Raw genomic sequence first — 23,599 nt, 5'->3', positions numbered from 1 at the left:
AGAGAGGCAATTGAGATAAAGCATCTTGCCCAAGGACACAACGTCATGAACTAGGCAGGAATCGAACCAGCGATCCTTGGATATAAAGTCCGATGCCTTAGCCAATTGGCCACCACGCTCTCACTACATACTTAGCATTGCTTGAAATAGCATGTAAAGCCACTTCCTACATGGTGAAAGGTGTTTCAACCATAAATTAGGGTACATATTAATCCCCATTTGCTACTTAAATACATGAAGTTACATTGTAAGCTTTAGATTCCCTTCAAGATTCAGTGGTAATATTCATCTTCTTTAATCTACAGGTAATGATAGATTATACTGCACCATGGTCAGATCAGGCTCTGAGTCGGGGACGGGCACTCCCTGTTTTGTACTTCTCTTAGAATTCCTGGGTGGCTTGATACCGCTCCTAAAGGGGCGAAGAGTCAGTAAACTTAGGCCAGAGTTTGTGATATACGATCCACAACCACACGATAAAGAGGGTAAGTGAAGGTGATATATTAAAGAATGTCAGACACTGGTTTGTGTCCTATTCATATTGCAAACTGCTGGTTTGTGTCCTACTCCTTCTGCAAACCTAGACCTAGTCGAATCTAATCTTTGGTGGGAGGAGAGGGGGAGGGGATAGGTAAAGGGAGGCCTGGGAGGAGAGGGGAGAGGTAAAGGGAGGCATGGGAGGAGAGGGGGAGAGGTAAAGGGGCCTGGGAGGAGAGGGGGAGAGGTAAAGGGAGGCCTGGGGGGAGAGGGGGAGAGGTAAAGGGAGGCAGGGGAGGTGAGGGGGAGAGATAAAGGGAGGCCTGGGAGGAGAGGGGCAGAGGTTAAGGGAGGCCTGGGAGGAGAGGGGGAGAGGGATAGGGAGGCCTGGGAGGAGTGGGGAGAGGTAAAGGGAGGCCTGGGAGGAGAGGGGGAGAGGTAAAGGGAGGCCTGGGAGGAGAGGGGGAGAGGTAAAGGGAGGCCTGGGAGGAGAGGGGGAGAGGTAAAGGGAGGCCTGGGAGGAGAGGGGGAGAAGTAAAGGGAGGCCTGGGAGGAGAGGGGGAGAGGTAAAGGGAGGCCTGGGAGGGGAGGGGGAGAGGTAAAGGGAGGCCTGGGAGGAGAAGGGGAGAGGTAAAGGGAGGCCTGGGAGGAGGGGGAGAGTAAAGGGAGGCCTGGGAGGAGAAGGGGAGAGGTAAAAGGAGGCCTGGGAGGAGAGGGGGAGAGGTAAAGGGAGACCTCACCAGGTTCTGACTAGACCCTGAAGACAGTTATAAATGAGAAAATAATACCCAAGCATATAAACCCATGTCTTAAAAAGTTCCTCCTACAATTCAGTCACATCCAAAAATATTGATACTCCTGCCCCCCCTTCCCATCCCCCTACCTATTTAACTTGAGTATTGACTAATCCTTGGTTAGATTTGACATCTCATGGGTATATTATCTCAGAATATTAAACCAGAGTTTCTTTTGTTTGTTTGTTTTGTTTGTTTACAGGGATCTATGAAGAAAACAATGCCTTTTCAGATTCAGAGGATTCCTTATTTAGTTCGGATGAGCTTGACTCGCCCCAACCCGCCCCCCGGCAAGACGCAAACTGGTCATTCAATACAAAAGTGGAATCGAGCGATCCTCTCGTCACAAGCAAAGCAAAAAAATATCAAAATCTGTATAAAGAAACACTACCGGAGGTAGGAATGATTGAATTTCATTTAAAGTTAACTTATTATCATGGTTGAACTTTCACAGAGGAAAGTGACTCAGATATATAGGTACTGTGTGGTTTTTGTATTTAGTTCAAGTCAATAGGCAATTTTGACAGCTAGTCTCTTTGGTGTTACTAAGGAATGTCCTTTGTGGATTTGTTTTTAGTTTTTAAGTCACAGGTGAACATTTTGCATACAGATGACTGTGGTTAGTAGGTTTACTCTTCAAAAACCCTGTCGAATATCTGGAAATAATCCTCAAAGGCAAATATGATGATGAAGACAGCAGAGCAGGCCTTATTGTTTCAATGTTAATGTATTGGTATATTATTCCTCCAAAAACATTAATATTCTCTTTTCAGTTATATTTCTTCAAGCAATATTCTCCATAATGTAGTGTCTCAATACATTATCAGGTGTCATATTAAAGAGTGGCAAGTTTGTTCATATTGGAATTTTTTGTTTATCTTGATTAAAATGATTGATTGTTCAGTCTGTTACACGTTAAGTTTCCATTCATTCTGACTGATGAGCCATGGTTGTAAAAATTAATAATGGCGCAACCCATGCATAGAGGAAGGTTGCTTTATAATTTGTCTGTCGTGTAATAGAATGAGTTCTGTTGTTGCATGTTAATTATAGTTCATCAACTATGGTTTTAAGAGTCTTTTAAAGAGTACGTAATAATATACACTTGTGTTTCCTCTCATGCAAGATGCCATGCACAGGGATAGCAAGGTTTTTACACATTTCTCGTACATTTCTCTCTTTAAGCCGCTTTAGTTGGAATATAATAGACATCATTTTAGCATTGTGCCTCTTTTGACCATTACTTTTGCCTCTTATCTCTTCCACCACCCCCCCTCCTCCCTTCCACCCCTCCTCCCATCCACCCCTCCGCCCATCTACACCTCCATCCACCCTCCTCCCATCCACCCCTCCGCCCATCCACCCCTCCCCCCATCCACCCCACCTCCCATCCACCTCTCCTTCCATCCAACCCCCTCCCATCCATCCCTCCTCCCATCCACCCTCCTCCCATCCACCCCTCCGCCCATCCACCCCACCTCCCATCCACCCCTCCTCCCATCCACCCCCTCCTCCCATCCACCCCTCCTCCCATCCACCCATCCGCCCGCTCCTGCCATCCACCCCTCCTCCCTAATGTAATACCTTTTTATGTTGATTATAAACTCCCTTTCCTTTTCCAAACAACAGAGAACAAACCTTGTAGCGGTTACTTCAAACATTTGGGGAACCAAGTTTAAGATATACAGCTCGGACAACTCACTGCCATCAAATCTTGGCCAAGTCAACTACCGCACCAGCCTCCTTCACCTCCAGCCAAGACAGATGACCATCGCCCTGGTAGAGATGAGGTCGGACTTCAGGAGAACCCTCTCACAGGACGACACAGAGTTTGATCCGCATCTCTTCAGCGAGGATGATGACGATGATGAGGATTCCATATGCTCAGGTCGGTTAAAATGGATTTTACTTTGTCTGCAAACAATATTTTGTATTTGATGGTTATTGATAGTACCTCATAATTGGAAACACTTTTCCTTTCAAGTGACGTCATGGATAATGTCAATTTCTTACCCCCCCCCCAAATTCATGGTCTAAAAAGAAAATTAGCTTACTTTGTTCACTATACACCAACCCTTAATCACAAAAACGAAAAAGCATCGTCCTCTGACTGATATCATTGTAAAATGTAAGGGACATTTTAACCCTCACTGATTACGAGAAACATTAACTTAAACATGATACATCCTTTCCTTCGCTTTCTAAAGATAATCTTATAAATTTTCAGCATAAACTCTTTACGCAATAAATTAAAGATCTGCCGTCGTTCCTCAAATATAAATTCCATCCCATCTCAATAATAAACCAATTATGCGACAAAATGAAACTAGCTCTCGTTACATGTATTAGTCTCCGCATTTCTACTAGTTATTCGACCAATTTTAAGAATTTCGTTTCAATTCAAGCACTTTGAACCATACGGTTTATTTACAAATAAATTTACGAAAAGATGATACTCCCTCATTCAATGCCTTCCTAGAATATACCAATTCTCCATTAATACTTAGAATACTCACAGATTATAGGGGGTCGCCTGCCCCTAATCTGGTTTACTACAGCAAACTTCGCTTGTCACATTCAACGAATAAAGCACTCTGCTCGACCTCGGGCGTCGAGAATATAATATATCGTAGCGGCTTGTTCTCAATAAACAAGTACACAAAATTGTCCTCAGTGACAATATTAGATGATCACAATTTGAGACCTCATTGCCTTTGAATTGAAAATGTTAACTCCCGTTCTCAATAATGGTGAAAATACGTCTCTCTCCGACACGACATGATATGGTTACCAGATCGAATGCCACTAACTAACTTTCCGGTACCCCACCCTAACATCAACTTTGCATAAAAAACGTATCTAATTATGGCGTGACAGCACTTATGATTTGTAAGCCCAGGTATTGCGATACATCTTGCTGAAACATACCAACAATTAGGAGCCGAGACACCCGGAATTTAGTAAATCTTTATATGCGACACAGGTGCGCCAATGCACCCAGTGAAGCATTTCAACAAAAGGGAGGGACACCAGGAATTTTGCATCCACTTTATGTGGCAAACATAAATAAGACCTCTGTCACGTCACTTGTTCTCATCGGTAACAGTTTTAAGGAAGGTAGCCTCCCTTCCACTTGGTTTGCTAATACTGAATCTACAGAAGTCATTACTCCTGCAGAGTTGTAAATATCACTTTGCTTGTTTCTCTCACAATTTCACAGAATCTAAAGTCAGTACTTTACGTCACGGTGCCGCTGCCCCAGTGGCTCCGATCGCGATCACGAATCGCAAGTTTTCAAACGAACTCGACTCGTCCGAGTTTGAACTCACTCCGAATGTGAACGAGGAAGATCCGGCGGAGGACACGATCGTGGAGGTGCAGGAGGAGGAGGAGGAGGAGGCTGGTCTGCCAGAAGACACTCCCCCTATCGTTGCTCCCCCGGTGGTCTCTAAAGAGGACTACATTCTTCAAGGTGCAATCCCTAAGCAGAGACTGAAACGTTCCATCTCTGCCGATAGGCCGGTTAAGAAAGGAGTAAGGACTACGGTCGGAGTACAGCAGATGATTCCATTAGTAAATGGGGAGGATATATATGAAGGTTGTATAGATTTAGGAATAAACGATACCGAGGACGACGAACTAAGGACAGATTTACCACAGTGGGCAAACACTACCAGCATCGATTACGGTGCTTCTTCTGGTAACCGGCAGCAGACCGGTTACCTAGGTAACGGGAATGTCTGTAATCCACTTCAAACTGACCCCCTGACTCAAAGTGCAGGTGGGGATGCCAGCAGTGTTAAAATGGAACAAGGTGAGAAATTAGTAAAAGAGAAGGGTCAGAATGGTCACGACTCCAGACTCGATAGAGAAATAACAAAATCCTCAGAGACTGACAGTTGCCAGAAGGATGAGCTCGTGAACGAAGCGGCGATGAAGCAGATCTCTGGTAGGGAGCGTAGTCTATCTTCGAGTTGTGTGCCCGAGATCAAGCTCAGGGTCAGAGGTCAGGAGAGGGCTAGTATACACGACATTTCGGAAAAGACGAACGGGAACGTAAACGATAAGAACGTACCAAAGAGAACTGTCAGCTCCACGAAGAGGAAGAACTTCCAGAGGAGCAAATCGGCCAGCTACGCCGAGAACGCTTCCTCCCAGGGAGCGCAAACTAAGATTGTGACCGATAGTACTGAGAGTGAGGATGAAGATGGAGAGAATTTAGAGGACGACCACTGGGGGAGCAGCAGCGCCAGGACTCGTAAAGCCAAGCTGGTAAAGCAGTACGCAGAGTGTAAGTCCAGAGTGTTTGTCATGCACAACAAGGCCCCGCTTTGGAACGAGAACACTCAGGTCTATCAATTAGACTTTGGTGGAAGGGTCACGCAAGAGTCTGCTAAGAACTTTCAAGTGGAGCTCCAAGGAAAACAGGTAATTTATTCAGATTTTTATTCAAGCTATTCATGGGTTTGAGATGTAGTCAAATTTTGTGACAAGCAGAGAAATGTGTACTCGACCTTCGGGATCGGGCAAATCAAAGGAAGTTACAAAAAGGAATGTACTACAAACTGATGTACTGTTAAGCCTGGTAGGTTAAGAAATTGTTTGATTCAACTAAGAGTTCTAGTTGATGCTGTGAAGAGTGGAACAATTCTATCAAGAAACCATGTACACTATTTATACCAAAATGCAACAGTTTTAACTGAATAGATGATATTTGATTTATTTAGTCATCTAACTCTCCTGAAATGACTGTTTCCTCTCTCATCAGGTAATGCAGTTTGGCAGAATCGATGGCCAGGCGTATACGCTGGACTTCCAGTATCCGTTCTCCGCTGTTCAAGCCTTCGCTGTGGCTTTAGCCAATGTTACTCAGAGACTAAAGTGATGAAAGGTTTTCAATCAACCGTCATCTAATACACTGGAGGTACCTAACACGAAGAAGAACCAGGTGCCCATTATTCCATGTTGGCAAAACTGCCATGAACTAACTCTGTGTCTGTTTCATGCACAGTCTGTTAGTCTATCTGTGTATTTGGTCTGTGTATGCAGCTTATTCCATCTGATTTTACCTGATTTGTTTTCCTGGTACAAGCCTTGGTTTGCGTTATTTAAAGCTAGTCTTCATTTCCTGGTTCGGTAAGTTGACAGAGAGGTCTGGTAACATGTTAAGAAATAAAGTATTTAAAAAAAAGTTCTCAGCCAGAACATTTCAACTCTTCGATCAGCCAGAAAGTTTATCTCGCCGTAGGATAAATTTTGAATGTTTTACCTTCCTTGCTTGTAATTGGAGCGGCTCGTGTAAGATGACACGATCGGTCTGGTGTCCTTCCTGGAAAAACAAATCATCTTCCGTCTCAAGCTTTAAGGTACCTTTCTATGTACACTGTGAAACTTAATACATTGGGTTTCGTTTATGGAGTCAAAATTAAGTTTGAACACTTTCTCAAATCAAGTTAACAAACGTAACAATGTTTTAATTGTGGAGTGAGTATAAAAAAAAGTTCCCTCGTAGGTTGAAAATTAACTTGGCATCCATTGTAGAGGCCAAAGTTTTATTGTTTGAACCCATTGTGGAAATCATCCATGCAAATAAGGGTTTTTATTGTTAATTTTATGCAATTGGGAATAGTTTACCTCTTGGTTGAAAAAGTCAGTTTTCAGTGAAGGTGACAATAAACACTGTTTTCTTTTCATCAGGCTCTTTAGGTTTGGTTTATCCTAATAATGTGCTTGGTTAATAGTATTTCTCTTCTCAGCCGGTGGGTGGTGATATTACTGAATTAAGTATGTCAGAATTCCTGCCAAAACATTGCTGTTAAATTCAGTATCTGGAAAAGTAACGTTGGTGTTCTGATGAATAAGTCATTGCAGCTAAGAGAATCGCAAAAGGACGTTGAAATGATTGAGAGTTTGGGTTGCATCAATGATTACCATTGTGAAGTCTTAAAAACGACGACCGCTGATAAATTGTGAAGAAGCCTGATTTATTTAGATTTTATAACTGATACAATCTTTACATCTTATCTAAGCTTCTGAGAAGTGGGATAGATGCTGACGAGGGTCAAAATTACTTTAATTGCTAAGTCAGTGTCACATGTTGTTAAGTGTACTAGAATACTCATAAGATTATTGCACTGTGGGTATGTATGGGTGTTTGTGTGTGAAGGGGATTGTTGGGTGACTAAGAGGATGTTTAGAGATGAAAGGTCTGAAGCTAGGATAGAGATGCTGTGATAGTTCATAGTATGATTGCTGTGATAGGTCATAGTATAAATGCTATGATAGGTCCTATGTAGTATGAATGCTATGGTAGGTCCTACATAGTATGAATACTATGATAGGTACTAGTATGAGTGCTATAATAGATCCTAGTATGGATGCTATGATAGGTCCTAGTATGAATGCTATAATATGTCCTAGTATGAATGCTATGATAGGTTCTAGAATGAATGCTATGATAGGTCCTAGTATGGATGCTATGGTAGGTCCTAGTATGAATGCTTTGATAGGTCCTAGTGTGAATGCTATTCTAGGTCCTAGTATGGATGTTATGCTAGGTCCTAGTATGGATGCTATGATAGGTCCTAGTATGAATGCTATAATAGGTCCTAGTATGAATGCTATGCTAGGTTCAGTATGGATGCTATGATAGGTCCTAGTGTGAATGCTATTCTAGGTCCTAGTATGAATGCTATGCTAGGTCCTAGTATGGATGCTATGATGGGTCCTAGTATGGATGCTATGGTAGGTCCTAGTATGAATGCTTTGATAGGTCCTAGTATGAATGCTATGATAGGTCCTAGTATAGATGCTATAATAGGTCCTAGTATGAATGCTGTGCTAGGTCCTGGTATGAATGCTATGATAGGTTTTAGTATGAAGGATGTGACAGATCTATATATCTATATGGTAGTATGCAACCCAGTAAAATACTATCATATCTTGGAATGCTATGATAGTTTGGAATTCTATGAACAGGTTAATTGGCCTAATGGTGTACTGACGACAGCAACATTCATCCTGGAGGTTTTTTGCTTGGCATAGGGTTTAGGTACAACAAATATACATCTTCTTGTCTGCCTTTGCGGAAGTGTTGAAAGTGTCTTCTTTTGGCAAAATGAACGACTATGTTTTTGGAGGTTATAAACACAAATTAAATGCAAAAGTGAGACACAGATATATGATTCTGTTTCATGGAATCATGAAGCAGGTTGTAAAACTCAAAGCTGGTTTTTGTTCAGAAATTTAAAGAAAGGTCATTTTGTGATGTATCCCCAATTGAAACAGCACTTTGAAAAAGGTAAGCAAGATCATAATTTGATAAATTTTGGTAAAGGAATAAACAGAAATTCTAAAAAATAACAGTAAAGAAAAATGCATTTCTGTGACTAAAAGAGCTCAAATTATCACTCTTGTAATTTTACGGGAAAAACGTATTCATGTGTTTGTTTTAATTGATCTAATTAAATGGTAAGAGCTTTCATTCAATATTATTATGCAAATTTGAGCTCTTAATTAAGTCCTTCTCATCATAGCACAAAAGATGCTGCCATGATTGTTAATTATTATAGTACTAATTTATGATGAATGAGTTATATAAGTCCTGTAACTTAATAAAGTCAATACAAGAATTGGTTTATGAATGTTTTGGAATCCAGCAGAAACTCATTAATTAACTGAAACGATGATAAAATGTAGACTAGGTTGGATCAAAGTTGGATTCAAAATTTGAGCCTCTCAATTAATACTTTCCTTCTTCTCAAAATCATTGACAATATTAATTATATTAGTGAAATTAACCCTGAAGGAATTAATCAATAGGTATTGATTTTGATTTATCATAATTTAAGTGTTCAATATTGGACTTGTAAACATGTTGACCATACAAAACTGAATCAATACTTTTGTAATCCAAATAGTGAAGCATTTATAGGCAGGGAAAGGAGGGGGTATTGGGGTTGGAAGGAGAGGGGGAGGGGTTGGGTGTTAGTAAAAGCCTTGTACTACAATTTGGGTTGAAACTGCAAATGACTTGGTGTTCCATGTTCGTTTAAGAATGTTGCTTCAGTGATGTAAAAATTTGATGACAACATCTGAAGTTTGCAACATGTGGCCAATTCAAAGTACACAATGTTTATTGCAAGTCAAATCAGTGTTAACTGACGTAATCAAATCAGTGTTAACTGACGTAATACAGAAATGTTACCCAAGACAGGGTACTACTGTAACTTACCATTAATGTGCACAACTATACCCTGCCATTATATGATGGACATTTAATGTCTCTTTTTGAATTGGTCAGGTTTCTGAGTTTAAGAAGATATTAGCACTGGTGTCTGTCAAGATAACCTATATATGCCTATGCAAATTTGGGACAAAGTTACCACTACTCATTTGAATAATAAGATTCTTGGCTGTATTAGTGGCTTGAATTGTGAACTTTTGTTTATTTGGCAATTTCAAGTGATTTCAATGACCTTATTATATTTTTTTTTCAATAGTCCAGCTCATTCCTTTCATTTTGTTTTGCAATTATGATCAATTTTGTAATGAATATATTAATAATATAAAATGCATGTAAATTCTTAACCATTGGGACTAGAAAATACCTATATTTTGCATTTGCATAAAAAACAATGTCATTTAAATTTTTGCTATTATTTAAAAAAAAACTGCTGCCTAGCTACTAATAATGTATTCATTCATGAGGATGTTCAGTTTGATCAAAATCACAGAAATTTGCTGCATTTTAACCAAGTTCAGTGACGAAGAAAATCTTTTGTTTTGGGAAGTCATGTCAGACCTGAGAAGTTGCAATGTTAAGAGAGATGTGAAAGGGAAAGAGTAGACAACCAAGTGGCAAAGATTTTGTTGAAACTTTCTCTCTCTTCAATAAACTTTAAAGAACGACTGCTTCTATTCTATTCGTGGGTGGGTTGGGGGGGGGGGGGGATTAGTTGGAATGATCACTGACTTATTTTTGATGATGTATGCGTATGTCAGTTTCAGAGGTGGTGGATGGTGTGGTGGCATCCTGGAAAGTTATGCGACCTCTGCATATTGTTTTTGCAGTCTAGATACTCGGAGATTTGGCTTGTCAGACTAGCCGTCAGACACTTATAAATTAAAGGCATTGAAGACTAGCCTGCAGCTGTATGTACTGACTTTACACTAATGTCTAATTACCAAAGGTAGCAAGTTGTGTGCGTATTTTCTGGGATAGATGGTGGTGTCTAACACTTCTGTTACACCTTATTCGAAACTAGGTCAGATTACAGGCATTAGATGTTTCTTTTTGCACAAGTCTTCACACCCTTTAACAGTTGAGTTAAGGTATCAGCTCTCTGGATAAAAAGTGTGCCTGTTGAAGCCATAATTAAACCACGCTAGTTGTGTGCCTGTAAGTGTGTAATGTACTATATTTAATATTCTATGATGAGATGTTCACAGTATAACTGTATCGGTTGCAATTCTGCAGCCACTACCGCAAGGATGGTTTGGTTATAACAATGTATAACCCTGCTTGAAACAACTCATTCTATCTGAAATTTCATGAGGCCACAGGTATAGCCATGTCTGTAGGAGGGATTAATGGGGGGGGAGGGGTGGGGGAACTAATTTAAAGAAGACATCTACTGTAATAACTAAAATGAGTTATACCACAAGCATATAACAGCTTGACAAATTTCAGGTAATCCACCTAAGTCTCTGATAGTCTCTTTCTGTATCCTCCAGAGGTGATTTTAACAGCTTCTAATTTTGCACCATGTTCATTCACTGACTATTGGCACTCATTATGTTAAACTATCTAAATGTAGCAAAACTTGAATTTATATTAATCTATGTTATTGTTGTGGTTCATACAACTCAAAATACTACTGAAAATTCAATATTAGTTTTGAAGAATTGCTTTGAATATATCAAACAAATTAAGCAACACATTTTTTACACCCCCTCCCTCCCCCCCCAGTACCCCTGTTTGAAGCTTATGTTTATCTTCTTCCTTTATGCCTTTCTGCAAGCACTTGCCTTTACTCTGATGGGATGGCACGAGTTCTTTCGAATTTTTTCAGACGTTAACAACCTTAGGAGAAGGTTTATTAATTAATTTTTTGTGTTCTGCAACAGTGCACTGAAATTATTCTAAAAAAAACGAGAAGAAAATGAAAAAAAAAAAAAAAAAATCTGTAAAAAGACGTAAATTATGTGAGTCACTTTCGTATAAAGATAAATCATTTGTGGCAATATGTGGACGATGATGAAGATGATGATGATTTTGCTTGTTATTTGTAACAAAGAAAAAAAAGACTAAAAGAAAATTCTTTTGCTAAAAATGACACTATTTTTTTATTTCTCTGCTTTTTGTGTCTTTTGCTGTTTTCTTTAGAAAAGGAAAGATTTTTTTTACAAATTTACCGCCCTCAGCCTTCCCCCAAGTATGTACCCACATCATACAGAAGACATTTCATACATGTCATAACCTCGTTTCATTCGTCCCACACTACAAACACTGGCTCAAAATGCGTGACTAGCCTGGAATATTAAATAGTTCACCTCAAAGTGCATATTACAGGGTGATGAAAAAAGTAAATCTGTCGTTCTTTGGTGGCTTACTTATACTGGTCCATTACTTTGCGATATGAACATGGCTTACTAAAAGTGGCTTCTCCGATCCATGCAAAAATCAAATTGAGGTTGTTTGTGCTACACAAACTAATGACAATATTGCGACCCATTCAGGTTTAATAAAAGGCTTCTAGTATTATACATGGTATTATAAACCTATCTACTGACCTATCACTCCCTCCATCTAACCCCCCCCCCACACCAGGGATGATCTTTATAATGTACATGAAACAAGCCTGCAGTATTAAATAGTTCACCTCAAAGTGCATATTACAGGGAGAAAAAAAAAAAATCTCTCCTTCTTTGGTGGTTTACTTATACTGGTCCATTAATTTGCGATATGAACATGGCTTACTAAAAGTGGCTTCTCCGATCCGTGCAAAAATCTCAACATGTCTCCGGAAATAATACATGGTATTATAATCCTATCTACTGACCTATCACTCCCTCCATCTACCCCCCCCCCCCCCGGATTGATCGACGTAATGTACATATGACAAGCCCCCATCTTTAAATTATCCTCGTTTATATTTATAGACATCCTTCATAGAAATGGTTGAGCCCCCACCATTTTCAGTGACTACACTACTTTGTATCTAGATGGAAGGACATACACAGCTGAAGCCAGCTTTGGACCATTCCATTTATATAGGAGGTGGTATGTGAACTAACCTAGGCTATTAGTGCAGTTATCTACCATTCAGGACCACCATTATCTTTTCCTTGAATGGGAAGGTGACGGCTTTGAGGATAATCTGGAAGTAAGCTTTGTACATATTTCTGCCGAAGCTTAAAATTAAAGCCAGTTTGGTTAATTCTAAAAGGTTGTACTGGAGTTAAAATCTAGCAGGTCACTAGGTATCTGCATTATCATCAAGTTTACATTTAAAAACATCCAACATTTCCAAAAATTTGAAAAAAGTTTGCAGATTGTTTATCCAAATAGATTCTGAAAAGGTTACCCCGGACACAGCATGTGCAATATGTTGAACTGGTCCTATGTTAGCATTTTGTCTGACTTGATTAAATCCTTTATCTGATTAACTCGTAACAATAACAACAATCTTCTCCAACAACTCAACTGATGAAAATCATAAATTTGTAAGTACAAGACCGTATCCCATGTTGAAAAGAAGTACCATTGCAAAAAAATTAAAGTGTAAAACTAAACCCTAATGGCCATAAGTTACTAAGAACACTACCACAGCTGTCGATATCGGCTGTGGGGATTCATTCCCCGTCTTCGTTTATCCGATGGTACACCCTTATCAACACCCATCGATCTCGGAGTAGCTTGAACAGGCTGTAGTAATTACAGAAGAGCATAAGAGACAGCGAGACGACATAATTCCAGTGCGTGTTCGTGAAGAGGATGTACAGTTCTATAAGCACCACCGTCATTTCCAACATTAGAAATAGTAGGAGCAACCTCATTGGTCGATGAAACATGAACTGTCGGCAAAAGCAAGCGAACGAGAAAACAGATCAAAATCGTATAACACCAGTGTTCTAGTGTTAGTGCAAATGGCTTACAGCAAACACACCCATCATCAAAGACATCATTCAGACATGTAAAATATTAAAATGCTATACTTTTTCAATTATTTAGGACATGAAGTGGAGAACTATCGGAGAAAACTTTGACAAGGTCTTTCACTGGACACAGCTCCCGCTCTTGATTAACACTATAACCATAGACATAGACATGACAAACAATGATACAAAAGGGGTTGATATGGGTTCTGTAGGCTTCCTTACCACTCCAGGAATTCTAAAACTAAACTTCAAACATTCTGGGCATTGAGAACATTTCTGTGTATAATACAGAGCTAACATTTTGAGGATGGTTTGAGGAAGGGGGGGGGGGTGGAGGAGGGGTTATAAGTTTACATTCATACATATACTGAATGAAGACTCACGTAAAACCTTGCATAGGAGCTGTCAGACGGTAAGGCTACATTCTGCACCCCGGTGGCTTTGTAAAGAGCCTTGTTGTATCGGACTAAAACCCCCTGAGGCCAAACTGTGGTCTCTGACCAGCTGTAGAAGAACAACAAGAGAGAAAACTTCAATCTTCAATCTCCTGTCCCTGGTATTCGTAAACAGATGAGAAATACATTTGCCTTAAATTAAAATGATTAAAAATCACCAAAAAGGTTCTTAACTCAAACTTGATGATACTAATCTAGTAGGATACCGCATGGTAAGCTTTCTTTAAACAACACACCCTTCCCTGTTAGCTCAAGGCAAATGACTGCTAATAACTGAATATCAATCTAAGGTCCTTGTACAACTACATACTTGTTGGATATAACTCTTCTTCCCAGTAATGAATGCTCACTGATTATAGCATACGCCCAAGAATTCTAACTAGAAATACCAAACACTATTGCAATTTTCACTTGTTGCCAAACCATACACACAAACAGGAAAGAGACATCTTTAAGTTTGTTGTTAAGATTCCATGTTTGTTTTCTCTGTTTTTACAACTTCCTTCCCTTTCTTGTGATGTTTTAATTTTCATTTTAAGGTAAGATAAACAACTGGTTTGACTTACACGTGTTGAGGTGAATTATAGCTATGGTCGACCCTCTGCCATCTCCCTAGGTGGAGGGAGCAGCGATGAAGGGTGTCGCAGTAGCGGGGTGGTAGGAAGTGCGCTCCAAACATGACAAAGGAATTTATCCAGACAAAGGCAATCAGTAGGCATGACCACCAAAGATCAAGGTACATGTGAGGCTATGAGTAAAGAAAACATGAATATTCATTCAACAACGATAAAACATGACTAATTTAAAGAAGTTAACTAATTTAAAAGAAGCTACTACAATGACTGGAAGCAAGTATTGTGTTACTGAACAAAAATAGCACTGTACAATAGATACCAAATATATATATATATATATATATATATTTTATTATTTTTTTTATTTTTCTATTTATATATTGTTGCTATTGGGTTTTACATTTTTTGCCTTATTGGTTATATATATTGAATATTTTGGTTTTTGTTACTATTTGTTTTCAGGTTTTACATTTGTAAAGCGCTTTGAGCAGCTTTGCTGATTATGCGCTATATAAATAATACTTATTATTATGATATACTGTAATAGATATATCATTTAAAGCAGTGAGCTGTCACACGACTGAGACGATAAAAGCTGTCACATGAATTCATGAGACAGAATGCTGTCACGTGACTGAATGATACAGCAGCTAGTCATACCACTGACACCTGCAGCTCACTTGAGATATGGCTGAAATAATAATAATAAACATAATCGATTATCTCCTTGTCAATCAATTTATGGCTGTTTGAGACAAACTACCGTAAGCTTTTACAGAGAAATATCTTGCATTGTCATAAACAGTATTTAGATTACTTAGGTAGATTTGGAAATATCCACAGATAGTATGAATTTCTCTTTTAAGCTCGACAAAGTCTGTTAAAGAAAGAAAAAAAAGATCCTGCTAGGATCAAAACGTCATGCCTACTTACTTTTACAGATTCTCCTAAACAGGCTCTCTAGTTGATAAGCAGTTTGCTAACAGTTTTATTATATTTTGAATGATCAAAAAACAACAACAAAAACCTCACCTGTAAAAAACATATGGGCACAAAGCCTACATAGTAGGCACACACCATGGAATTGAACAAGACCGTCTTCATCCGAGCATTAAAATCTACTTTTAAGGTGTCCGCCTCCAGGCGGACATCTTGGGGCGAGTCGGAACACTTGTGTCTGGGGAACCAGGTCGGGGAGCCATTCCAAGGGATGCCCTGGGACGGATGGAGTGGTTCTGCCTTGTATTTGTTAGTTGAGAGAGGTACTAGGTTAGCATTGACTTCAATGGTTAAACCATACAGGAGAAGGTATGATACTAACCTACAAACATAGAAAAAGAAAGACAATCTAAGAATAGTGATTTGCAGTATCATCAAGGGTGTCAATCATACCAACTTCGCAGAAACTGTTCAACATATTTCACACATATTCGTGTATTTCGACATCACTGTGAATAATCCTTTTTATTTGTGCAAGAGTTTTCTTCACAGCTTCGAGTCTTGTTGTCCCAATAAAATTTGTCAAAATTCGTGAAATACTGGAGAACCTGAAATTATAGATTCCCATAGGATCTTCTTTTGGAGAAGAGATGGCCATATCCAAATATCAGGCTCTATAACATTTATTTTAAATATTTACTATATATACAGGCTGTTTTTACTGAATAAGTAGTTAAATAACAGGTTACCTCCCAACTAAAATATTTCATTAGCTGCACATTAATCATCTGACAAGCAGACAGACAAACATACAGATCGATAGACAGACTTGGGACAATACAAATGATTTTTATTTGATACTTACGGATAAGCTAAAAAGAGAAGATTTAGTGGTGAATTATATTGGACCATCTTCCATAGACACCACACCATTGCTATAGCCATTGTTATCATCAAGAGTACTTTAAATGCCAGCACCAAGAAATAAAACAATGTCACAGTTTGAACAGTGCTGTAGGTCTGAGGAAAAAAACAAAAAAACAGGTGAACATTATTTCATTTTGATTCTGAATCTGTTCTGATTCTGTTTGGAACCATGGAACGTTCGATGCACTGATGAAATTGTGCAAGCATTAACACGGAATGAGTAAATGTTGTTGCTTTTAAATGTCCTTCATAATCACGATTTAAATTTCACAGTTATCCAAGGAGCTTGCACGAGGACACCGTGGCACTTACATCTCTAATAAAACTCCACGCCAATCGCCGAACCAGAATCATCACGATGAAGAAGAAGAGGTACGGGTCCACCAGGTAAAAATTCTAGACGAACGTGAAAGGTAAACAGAGAAAGAATGAGAGAGCAAAAAGGAACAAATTAGTCATTAGTAAATCATCCTAGAGCAGATGAGCTATTAGTTTACTTATTGTAATTGAGGTGAGGTGAGTAAGAAGGCATAGTAGAGAGGAAGAAATTGAGCATTATCATCAAGAACTTACTTCAAACAGATGCTCTTGATAAACAACAAGAAACTGGAAACTGTACAGTATTTTTATCTTTCATTTCCATCAACATGTATGTAGAATATTATAGGAACATTTATAATTGAAAGAAAAAAATAACAAAATGAAATTGGATTTTGCAGTTAATATGTTACTTTTTGGTAAATTGTGAATCTTACCAGTGAGTAGGAAGCTGGATATGATGGCAGCCACCATGTAGTTTTATAGATGTTCATGTACTGCATGCAGAGGGCTGTCAACAGGTACATCACCACCGACAACTCAAACGCAATGTTACTGTTTGGTGGTAATGGAGGAAATGCAGGATGATGGATGGGTGCGATAGGTATCAGGGTGGTGTGCATAATACCACTCCCCGAGGAAGAGCTACTGCCCCTGTAGTGAGAAATTAAGATTACAACAATCAACCATATGGTAACATTCAGACTGTGATTTCTCATTGGCCATTGTTTGACTATTTAGTCGGTTGATTCTTTGCAGACTTGGTTGACAGACTGTAGGAAAGTCTTGTAAATCCTGGTTGGTCTTGATAACATAACATGATGCTGCAACAGAATCAACTATTACAGTACAAGAAATATTACAAGTTACTGTGGAGCTTAGTAGAGATAATTATCAATTTTTTTCATTTATTAACCTACCAACAAATATGATAATTTGGGCATAGCCATTGTTACAGCATTCTCTTCTCCAATAATCCTCAACAAACTTGTAACAGTTACATACTACAACACATTTGTGACATATGAGGAGCAACAGTACAACTTACAAGTATGAAATTGGTCTACCCGTATAACCAGTTACTGTTACTACTATACTAGTGTTCAATATAATTTGGTAATATAAGAAAGATAGCTAACCATTTTCCTAGTTATATTAAATGTGATCTATTCATAAAAACATAAAAAATGGATCGAATAATGGATCACAACCTAGTTCGGTGTACTTTTAAATTTAAGCTTTTCTAATGCTCAGTTGCTTGTGGAGTCTAACGTTAGGCTATGACTGGCTATGCGTTAGGCTACATACCTATGCCGTATGCTTGTAGTTTGAACATTATTTCCACCGCTTTGCGCAACATTCGTGGCATGTAATGGTGGTGGTGGCATCGATCTGCTCATCTGAGGACGACCAGGTCCTCTTCTCCCACCTGCCATGCTTTCCTTTTGACCCAAGATTCAAATGTAAAGATATTTTCATGACATCTGTGGGGCAACTGCCTTCTTCGTGTTCGCTGAATTGGTTCCTGTTACGAGTGTAACGTAGGCAGGTCCATTGTCATGCCACATACTTGGCACTGTTTCTGTAGCAAATAATTGTCGAAGCTAGCTATTAATTTCAACGACTGAAACTAGGACGTCGGAGGCAAGGATGTTCAAAATGAGGTGGGGGGGGGGGGGTAGAGGGGGTTGCACAGAGAAAGTGTGAAGTAATGGAGCTCCTCGATGTTCAGGAGAAGGGTAGGAGGAGCTGACAGGGAGGAGAGGACAGGGAGAAGGGGCACACAAGGAAGGTTTTGTAAGACAAAACACAGCATTCAAAATGCTAGGCCGGTTACATACATTCGAATTACCTAGTAAACACTGCATTACACGAGAATTAATAACATTTTATCTGAAAAAAAGTCCTGCTTTTGAAACCTTAAGTGAAAATGTCATTAAAAACTGAAATATGTGGCCCGTGGCCTGCACGCTTAGCAGCCAAATTTGTGGGAATTCTACTGTACTACAAAGTTACCTGAAGACTTAAAATTAGGGATAACGCTATAGTTTGCCTATTGAAAAAGTCACTGTCCCTTGAAGTTTGTCCCCTCCCCCCACCCCCTCCAAAATCGAACCCTATTCGGTCGACCCGTCTCTGTTCAGGAGTCAGCAATGAGTTGCATAGAAAATGTGAGAAATCCTTGAAATTGTCTGCATCTTACACATCATATTGGCAATTTGTATAATGACAAAGATATGATTTTTCTTTATTTAAATTTTGTGATAGTTTGCGACTAAATATGGCAATATCAGAGTAGGTGATGTCCCTCATGGCCGTAATTGAGCTGAAAAAGTTATTGTTTTTATGACGCAAGTCACTTTTAGAGGACTTTATATGTAGTAACGGAGTCTTACATAACCATCACACAAGACAAGCCGACAACGCTCATTGCAATATTTACCATAGTTGGCAAACATAGGGAAATTCGGTCTTCGTAATAGAGCAATACAAATTTGGAATGATCTATCAAAAAGGTTGAGTCTATAACTTCAAAACGCACATTCAACAGATTTGAAAAAGGAATTTATTAACTCGTACTAGTATTGCTATTCACGTATTCATCTCAGCATCATTAGGTTATTATTACTGTATATTTAATCCTTACCTATATACTGTATTATATATATTTGTACATTTTTCTTTTCTCCCAGGGAGTCTCCTAGTCTTTTTAAGACTTTATAGGAGACTTCCTTTCCCATTGTACACAATTGGCGATGAAAAATAAATAAAAATTAATAAAATTAATCATAATAAAAAAAAGTTAAATACCAATACCGTAGTTCATTGTACTTTCTATTTATATAGACATTATTGACGTGACCTTCAGCACATGGCACTTTATAAGCTACCGTACTTATCTCTATAATTTACGAGAATACTGATCTAATTCATGTCTTCAATATTTAACTTTAAGCAGATTAGGCTTATGTATTCCATTTTCAGTCAGTTCATCACATGTATGTATGTATGTATGTATATGTGATCTTCCCGCAAGCAGGAACTCGCGAAAGAAGCCATGGAGGCTTATAGACTCGCAAGCTGACCGAAGCCAATCTCTCGGCACACATCCATTTAACGTCCATGTCGGGAAGTTGTTATTGAACAACACCCTTGCCAGACGACACACATTGCTGTCGGCGGGAATCGAACCGGTGATCTCATGACTGGGAGACGCCGGCGTTAACCACTAGGCTATACACTCCGCCTTGAATGTAAACCCTTAACTCAACGGTAAGGCTTTTATAGTTGTTGCATGAAGAACATTTGATGAAAGTTAAGTTTGATAACTTAAAAGGGACAAAAACTTAACGTACTTTCTTAAGTTCCTGAATTTCCATGCATCTCATTTTAGACCAGTCAATATACTGATTGACCCACCACAATTTGTAACATAAGGTTTTTCTTCAGTTTTGGTATTGGATATGTGTCTAAAATAACATATTAAAAGTCTAGAAAATCTACGCAGGCGAAAGGCAAAATTTCAAGATGGCCGCCAAAAATCCAAATATTATAAGTTATTCTAGGGACTTTTCTGATACCGAAATCGAGGACTAGAAACCTTTTGTTGCAATTTGTGGTGGGTTGACCCCCAAATCGTGATAGATTGACTGGCCTATTTCCCCATTTAATTCACGTACTCAATAAATCAACAAAGATTTTGCAGAAGCTTGCAATCATGAAAAGGCGACCCTGAAACTAGATATAGCTGACATGTACGTTGACAGACCTTGGTATCTTCAATTGTGTGTATCATAACCATGTAGTTTTTCTTTTTTTAGCAACGAGTGCCCATCGTTTGGTTGATCGATAACAAGACCGTTTAATCCTGTGCTGGCCTTTGAAGGTCTGAAATGGTCTGATTACTAGTCTTAAAATTGCTCCAAGTTTCGCACCACATATATTCTGCAATCCTGCCGATAATTCATCATCGTGTAGTATGAAAAGATGAACCCAAATCATATTTAATAACATATCTAAAGAGATCAATCCTTTCCTAGTATACACTAAATCATAGGTCCCGCAGTGATTGAAACATCGACCTCCTTCACTCATGAATAGTTCAGAAAGAATTTACACGATAATCGTTTCTCAATCTGTGATGTATATATGCCTACAATATCTTGCTTGAGCTATATGCAATTGTTTGAATGACAGCTGTTACAAAGGAAAAATACCAGTATACGTCAGTTGACTGCAATGAAAATAACACTATACCCAGTAAATGCATCAACGCTTAAAGGAATTATATATCGTGGATTACCTTTTCGATATACGCGTGATCATACACACCTGACGATGATCACACAGTCAGACTCGATGCAAGGGGATTAGGGTTGAGAGCGGATCAGTCGAAGTTCGGTTGTTCGGTTTTTCGTGCCCAGGTTCTTTCCTAGGTGACGTTTCTTAAAAGGTATCTATACTTTATTCTAATAGCCATGCAACTCACTCAGTGCTTAATCCTACCCTCGCTAATCCGGATCGAAACAGGAACTCACTCAGTGTTTAATCCTTCCCTCGCTTATCCGGATGAGGAAAGGAACCGCTCAGTCAGTATTTAATCCTCCCCTCAATTATCTGGATGGAGACAGGAACACCCGCTATCTCTGATATAGATCTGGTGAGTTGTTGAAGGGAAAATAACTCTCGATCTTGTCTCTCATCAAGTTTGTGCATATAGGAATTGTCATGCTTGCGTCCATAAGGGGTTTTCCTCTGTTATGAAGAACCATCTATACTGTTGACAGAGTTTCTTATAGTTGGCTAATCGAAAATATTTTCCCGCCTTCCACACACCTCCAGCTGATCTCGTTCCGTACGTAGTCAACTTAACAACAAATTATAGACAAATGTGTGTTTCTGTAATGATTGGTGTAAGATTGAGGAATGGAAGAAAGCATTTTGCAGAAAATAATTCAAGCCAATTCTATTATCATATTTCGAGTTCATGAGAACAAGGCTGAATCGCCAAACTATCGAGTATATTATAAATCACAATTTCATCAAATACATCCAATGTAATCAAACAGCAATGCATTCTTTTTTTTTGCCAACTTGCTTTAAAATTATCCTTGTTTTTTTCTCTTTAAAACGATATTACCTTGCAGTGCCGTGTTGAAGGTAACAAAAACTGCCTTAGGCTAATCCATGAAATGTTTGAGCCGAATATTTTGGTAATATTTAAGTAAAGGTTCCGACAATGTTGACGGTAAACATCAAAACGCCTTCTCCTTAATGATTGACTTGTTACTATGCAAATTATCATTGCGTCTCAGTTAGGGCTAATGTACTATTCTGTAGGTTATAAAAGAGTAAAGTTATCGTTATACAAGTATATGAACAGCTTAAACAGATGAGCGAACTAGGACCACCGAATAGATGTGCGGCTTTATTGGAACTGAGAAGAATGAGGAATTGTCAATATTTACAGGTAGGCAAAAATTTGTTTTTCAATCTTTTAATTTTTTTGTAAATAGTAAATGGTTATAAAGCAAAGCCATGGTCTTGCCACATGTCTAATTAACGCATACGATGAAAAATCTTTCTTTAATTGCGTTTCAAGTGAACAAACAACCGCTCATAATTAGTAACTCATCATAAGTGATTAGCTCATAATTAGTAACCCCTGTAATATAGGTACATACGGGTTACGATAATTGCGTGGAAGTGGCCATAGGCTAGTTATACTTAATTGCTGGTCTGCTATTATATGCTAATCGGCTATTATATGCTGGTCGGCTATTATATGCTAGTCGGCTATTATATGCTACAGTCGGCTATTATATGCTAGTCGGCCAGTATATGCTGGTCGTCTATTATATGCTATAGTCGGCTATTATATGCTAGTCGGCTATTATATGCTAGTCGGCTATGATATGCTGTTCGGCTATGATATGCTATAGTCCGCTATGATATGCTGGTCGGCTATATTATGCTGGTCGGCTATTTGTTCAACTGGACCATTTGGTGTGCTGTCATCCAAAGAATCTTACCCCATTTCATACACTGAGTCTGAAGTGAAATGAATCGTCCCAACATATGTTGTTGAAGGCGTTCGGTGATCGGGGTAGGGATGGGGGTATAGCAGCTCCTTGTTGTAGCTACACATAAGCCACCGCAGGTGTACAACCGCAATCATATGTAATAAGGAAGTTCTTTTCTTAAAATGCATATAATAAAGCGGTGTCCACTGCATGAATGTAGGTAAATGTAGTTGTCCATATATGGTGGACCTATCGTGGACATATAGAAGGGTGGGGGCAAACTGGTAATCAGCCTTATTATGGGATTTTCGATAGACGTCGTAGCATTTGGAAAAAGAAACGTTTGAATTAAACACATCAGTATTAACAGAACGATAAACAGAGTTTATATCAGCTAATTAAGAAACATTATCAATTACCGCCAGTGACAGAAATTCGCACTGAATTATGTATACAGGTGTAATGATGACGTCACTTTATCTGCCTAGCAGACACTTTTTTTAAAAAAAAACAACCTTTACAAATTCACCTTCTGGTGGTGTAAAATCACAGCGAATCAGATGAAAGCAATTAAAATTGTACCATCGAAAATATTCATTAAACACCTACTTCGACGCAAACGCTCCAAAAAATATTTTTGTATTATATCCATTTGCGTCTCTGACTTGTTAGATAAAATCCTTGTCTTATAGGTTAAGTAGTCCATCATTACATGCACACGGATTAAGCACGCATCTCCAACTTTAGAGTGACCTATATAGCCTATAGCACCAACGTCGTCCCTCTGTAATCTTTACCGACATTTATATAATAAAACATTAATAATAAATAAATAAAGTTAAACATTTGGTTATTAAGGCTAAATTACCTAAAATATCTCATGGGGAAAGATGGGAATTATTCGTAAAATAATCATCCAGCAATTAGCT

At 38.8% G+C, this 23,599-nt stretch overlaps 3 protein-coding genes across 5 annotated transcripts in view; 2 read left to right on the top strand and 1 right to left on the bottom strand.

The window, feature by feature from the left end:
- LOC139963290 (tubby-related protein 4-like) overlaps window positions 1–11,608 on the top strand; it is a 69,598-nt gene extending 57,990 nt beyond the window's left edge. The window contains exons 9-14 of one of the 3 annotated variants that reach the window (XR_011791539.1): window positions 306–485; window positions 1,474–1,667; window positions 2,901–3,159; window positions 4,492–5,699; window positions 6,040–7,900; window positions 7,972–11,608. Coding sequence is in view for 1 of the 3 variants with exons in the window: in XM_071963961.1 (XP_071820062.1) it covers window positions 306–485; window positions 1,474–1,667; window positions 2,901–3,159; window positions 4,492–5,699; window positions 6,040–6,156 (1,958 nt within the window). In the remaining 2 variants the exon portion in view is untranslated. Of the gene's footprint in view, window positions 1–305; window positions 486–1,473; window positions 1,668–2,900; window positions 3,160–4,491; window positions 5,700–6,039 lie in introns of all 3 variants that reach the window. The other 2 variants (XR_011791540.1, XM_071963961.1) reach the window with 2 other exon arrangements.
- Window positions 10,865–18,212, bottom strand: LOC139963291 (transmembrane protein 39A-like). The gene is made up of 8 exons (XM_071963963.1): window positions 17,956–18,212; window positions 17,085–17,301; window positions 16,642–16,725; window positions 16,268–16,422; window positions 15,496–15,784; window positions 14,455–14,636; window positions 13,817–13,937; window positions 10,865–13,349 (listed from the first exon to the last, which is right to left on the bottom strand). Exons 1-8 carry the CDS (start codon window positions 18,081–18,083, stop codon window positions 13,128–13,130), a joined length of 1,398 nt encoding a protein of 465 aa, XP_071820064.1. The 5' UTR covers window positions 18,084–18,212; the 3' UTR covers window positions 10,865–13,127.
- A 3,799-nt stretch (window positions 18,213–22,011) lies between these two features.
- Window positions 22,012–23,599, top strand: part of LOC139962788 (uncharacterized) — a 65,275-nt gene continuing 63,687 nt past the window's right edge. Inside the window, exon 1 of the mRNA XM_071963111.1 lies at window positions 22,012–22,117. The gene's annotated coding sequence lies outside the window, so the exon portion shown is untranslated. The remainder of the gene's footprint in view (window positions 22,118–23,599) is intronic.

This window comes from Apostichopus japonicus, chromosome 21 (genome assembly GCF_037975245.1).
Source record: "Apostichopus japonicus isolate 1M-3 chromosome 21, ASM3797524v1, whole genome shotgun sequence".
NCBI classification, from domain to species: Eukaryota; Metazoa; Echinodermata; class Holothuroidea; order Aspidochirotida; family Stichopodidae; genus Apostichopus; species Apostichopus japonicus.
Note: the sequence above shows the minus strand (reverse complement) of the source record. Positions and strands in the feature narration are given on the sequence as shown.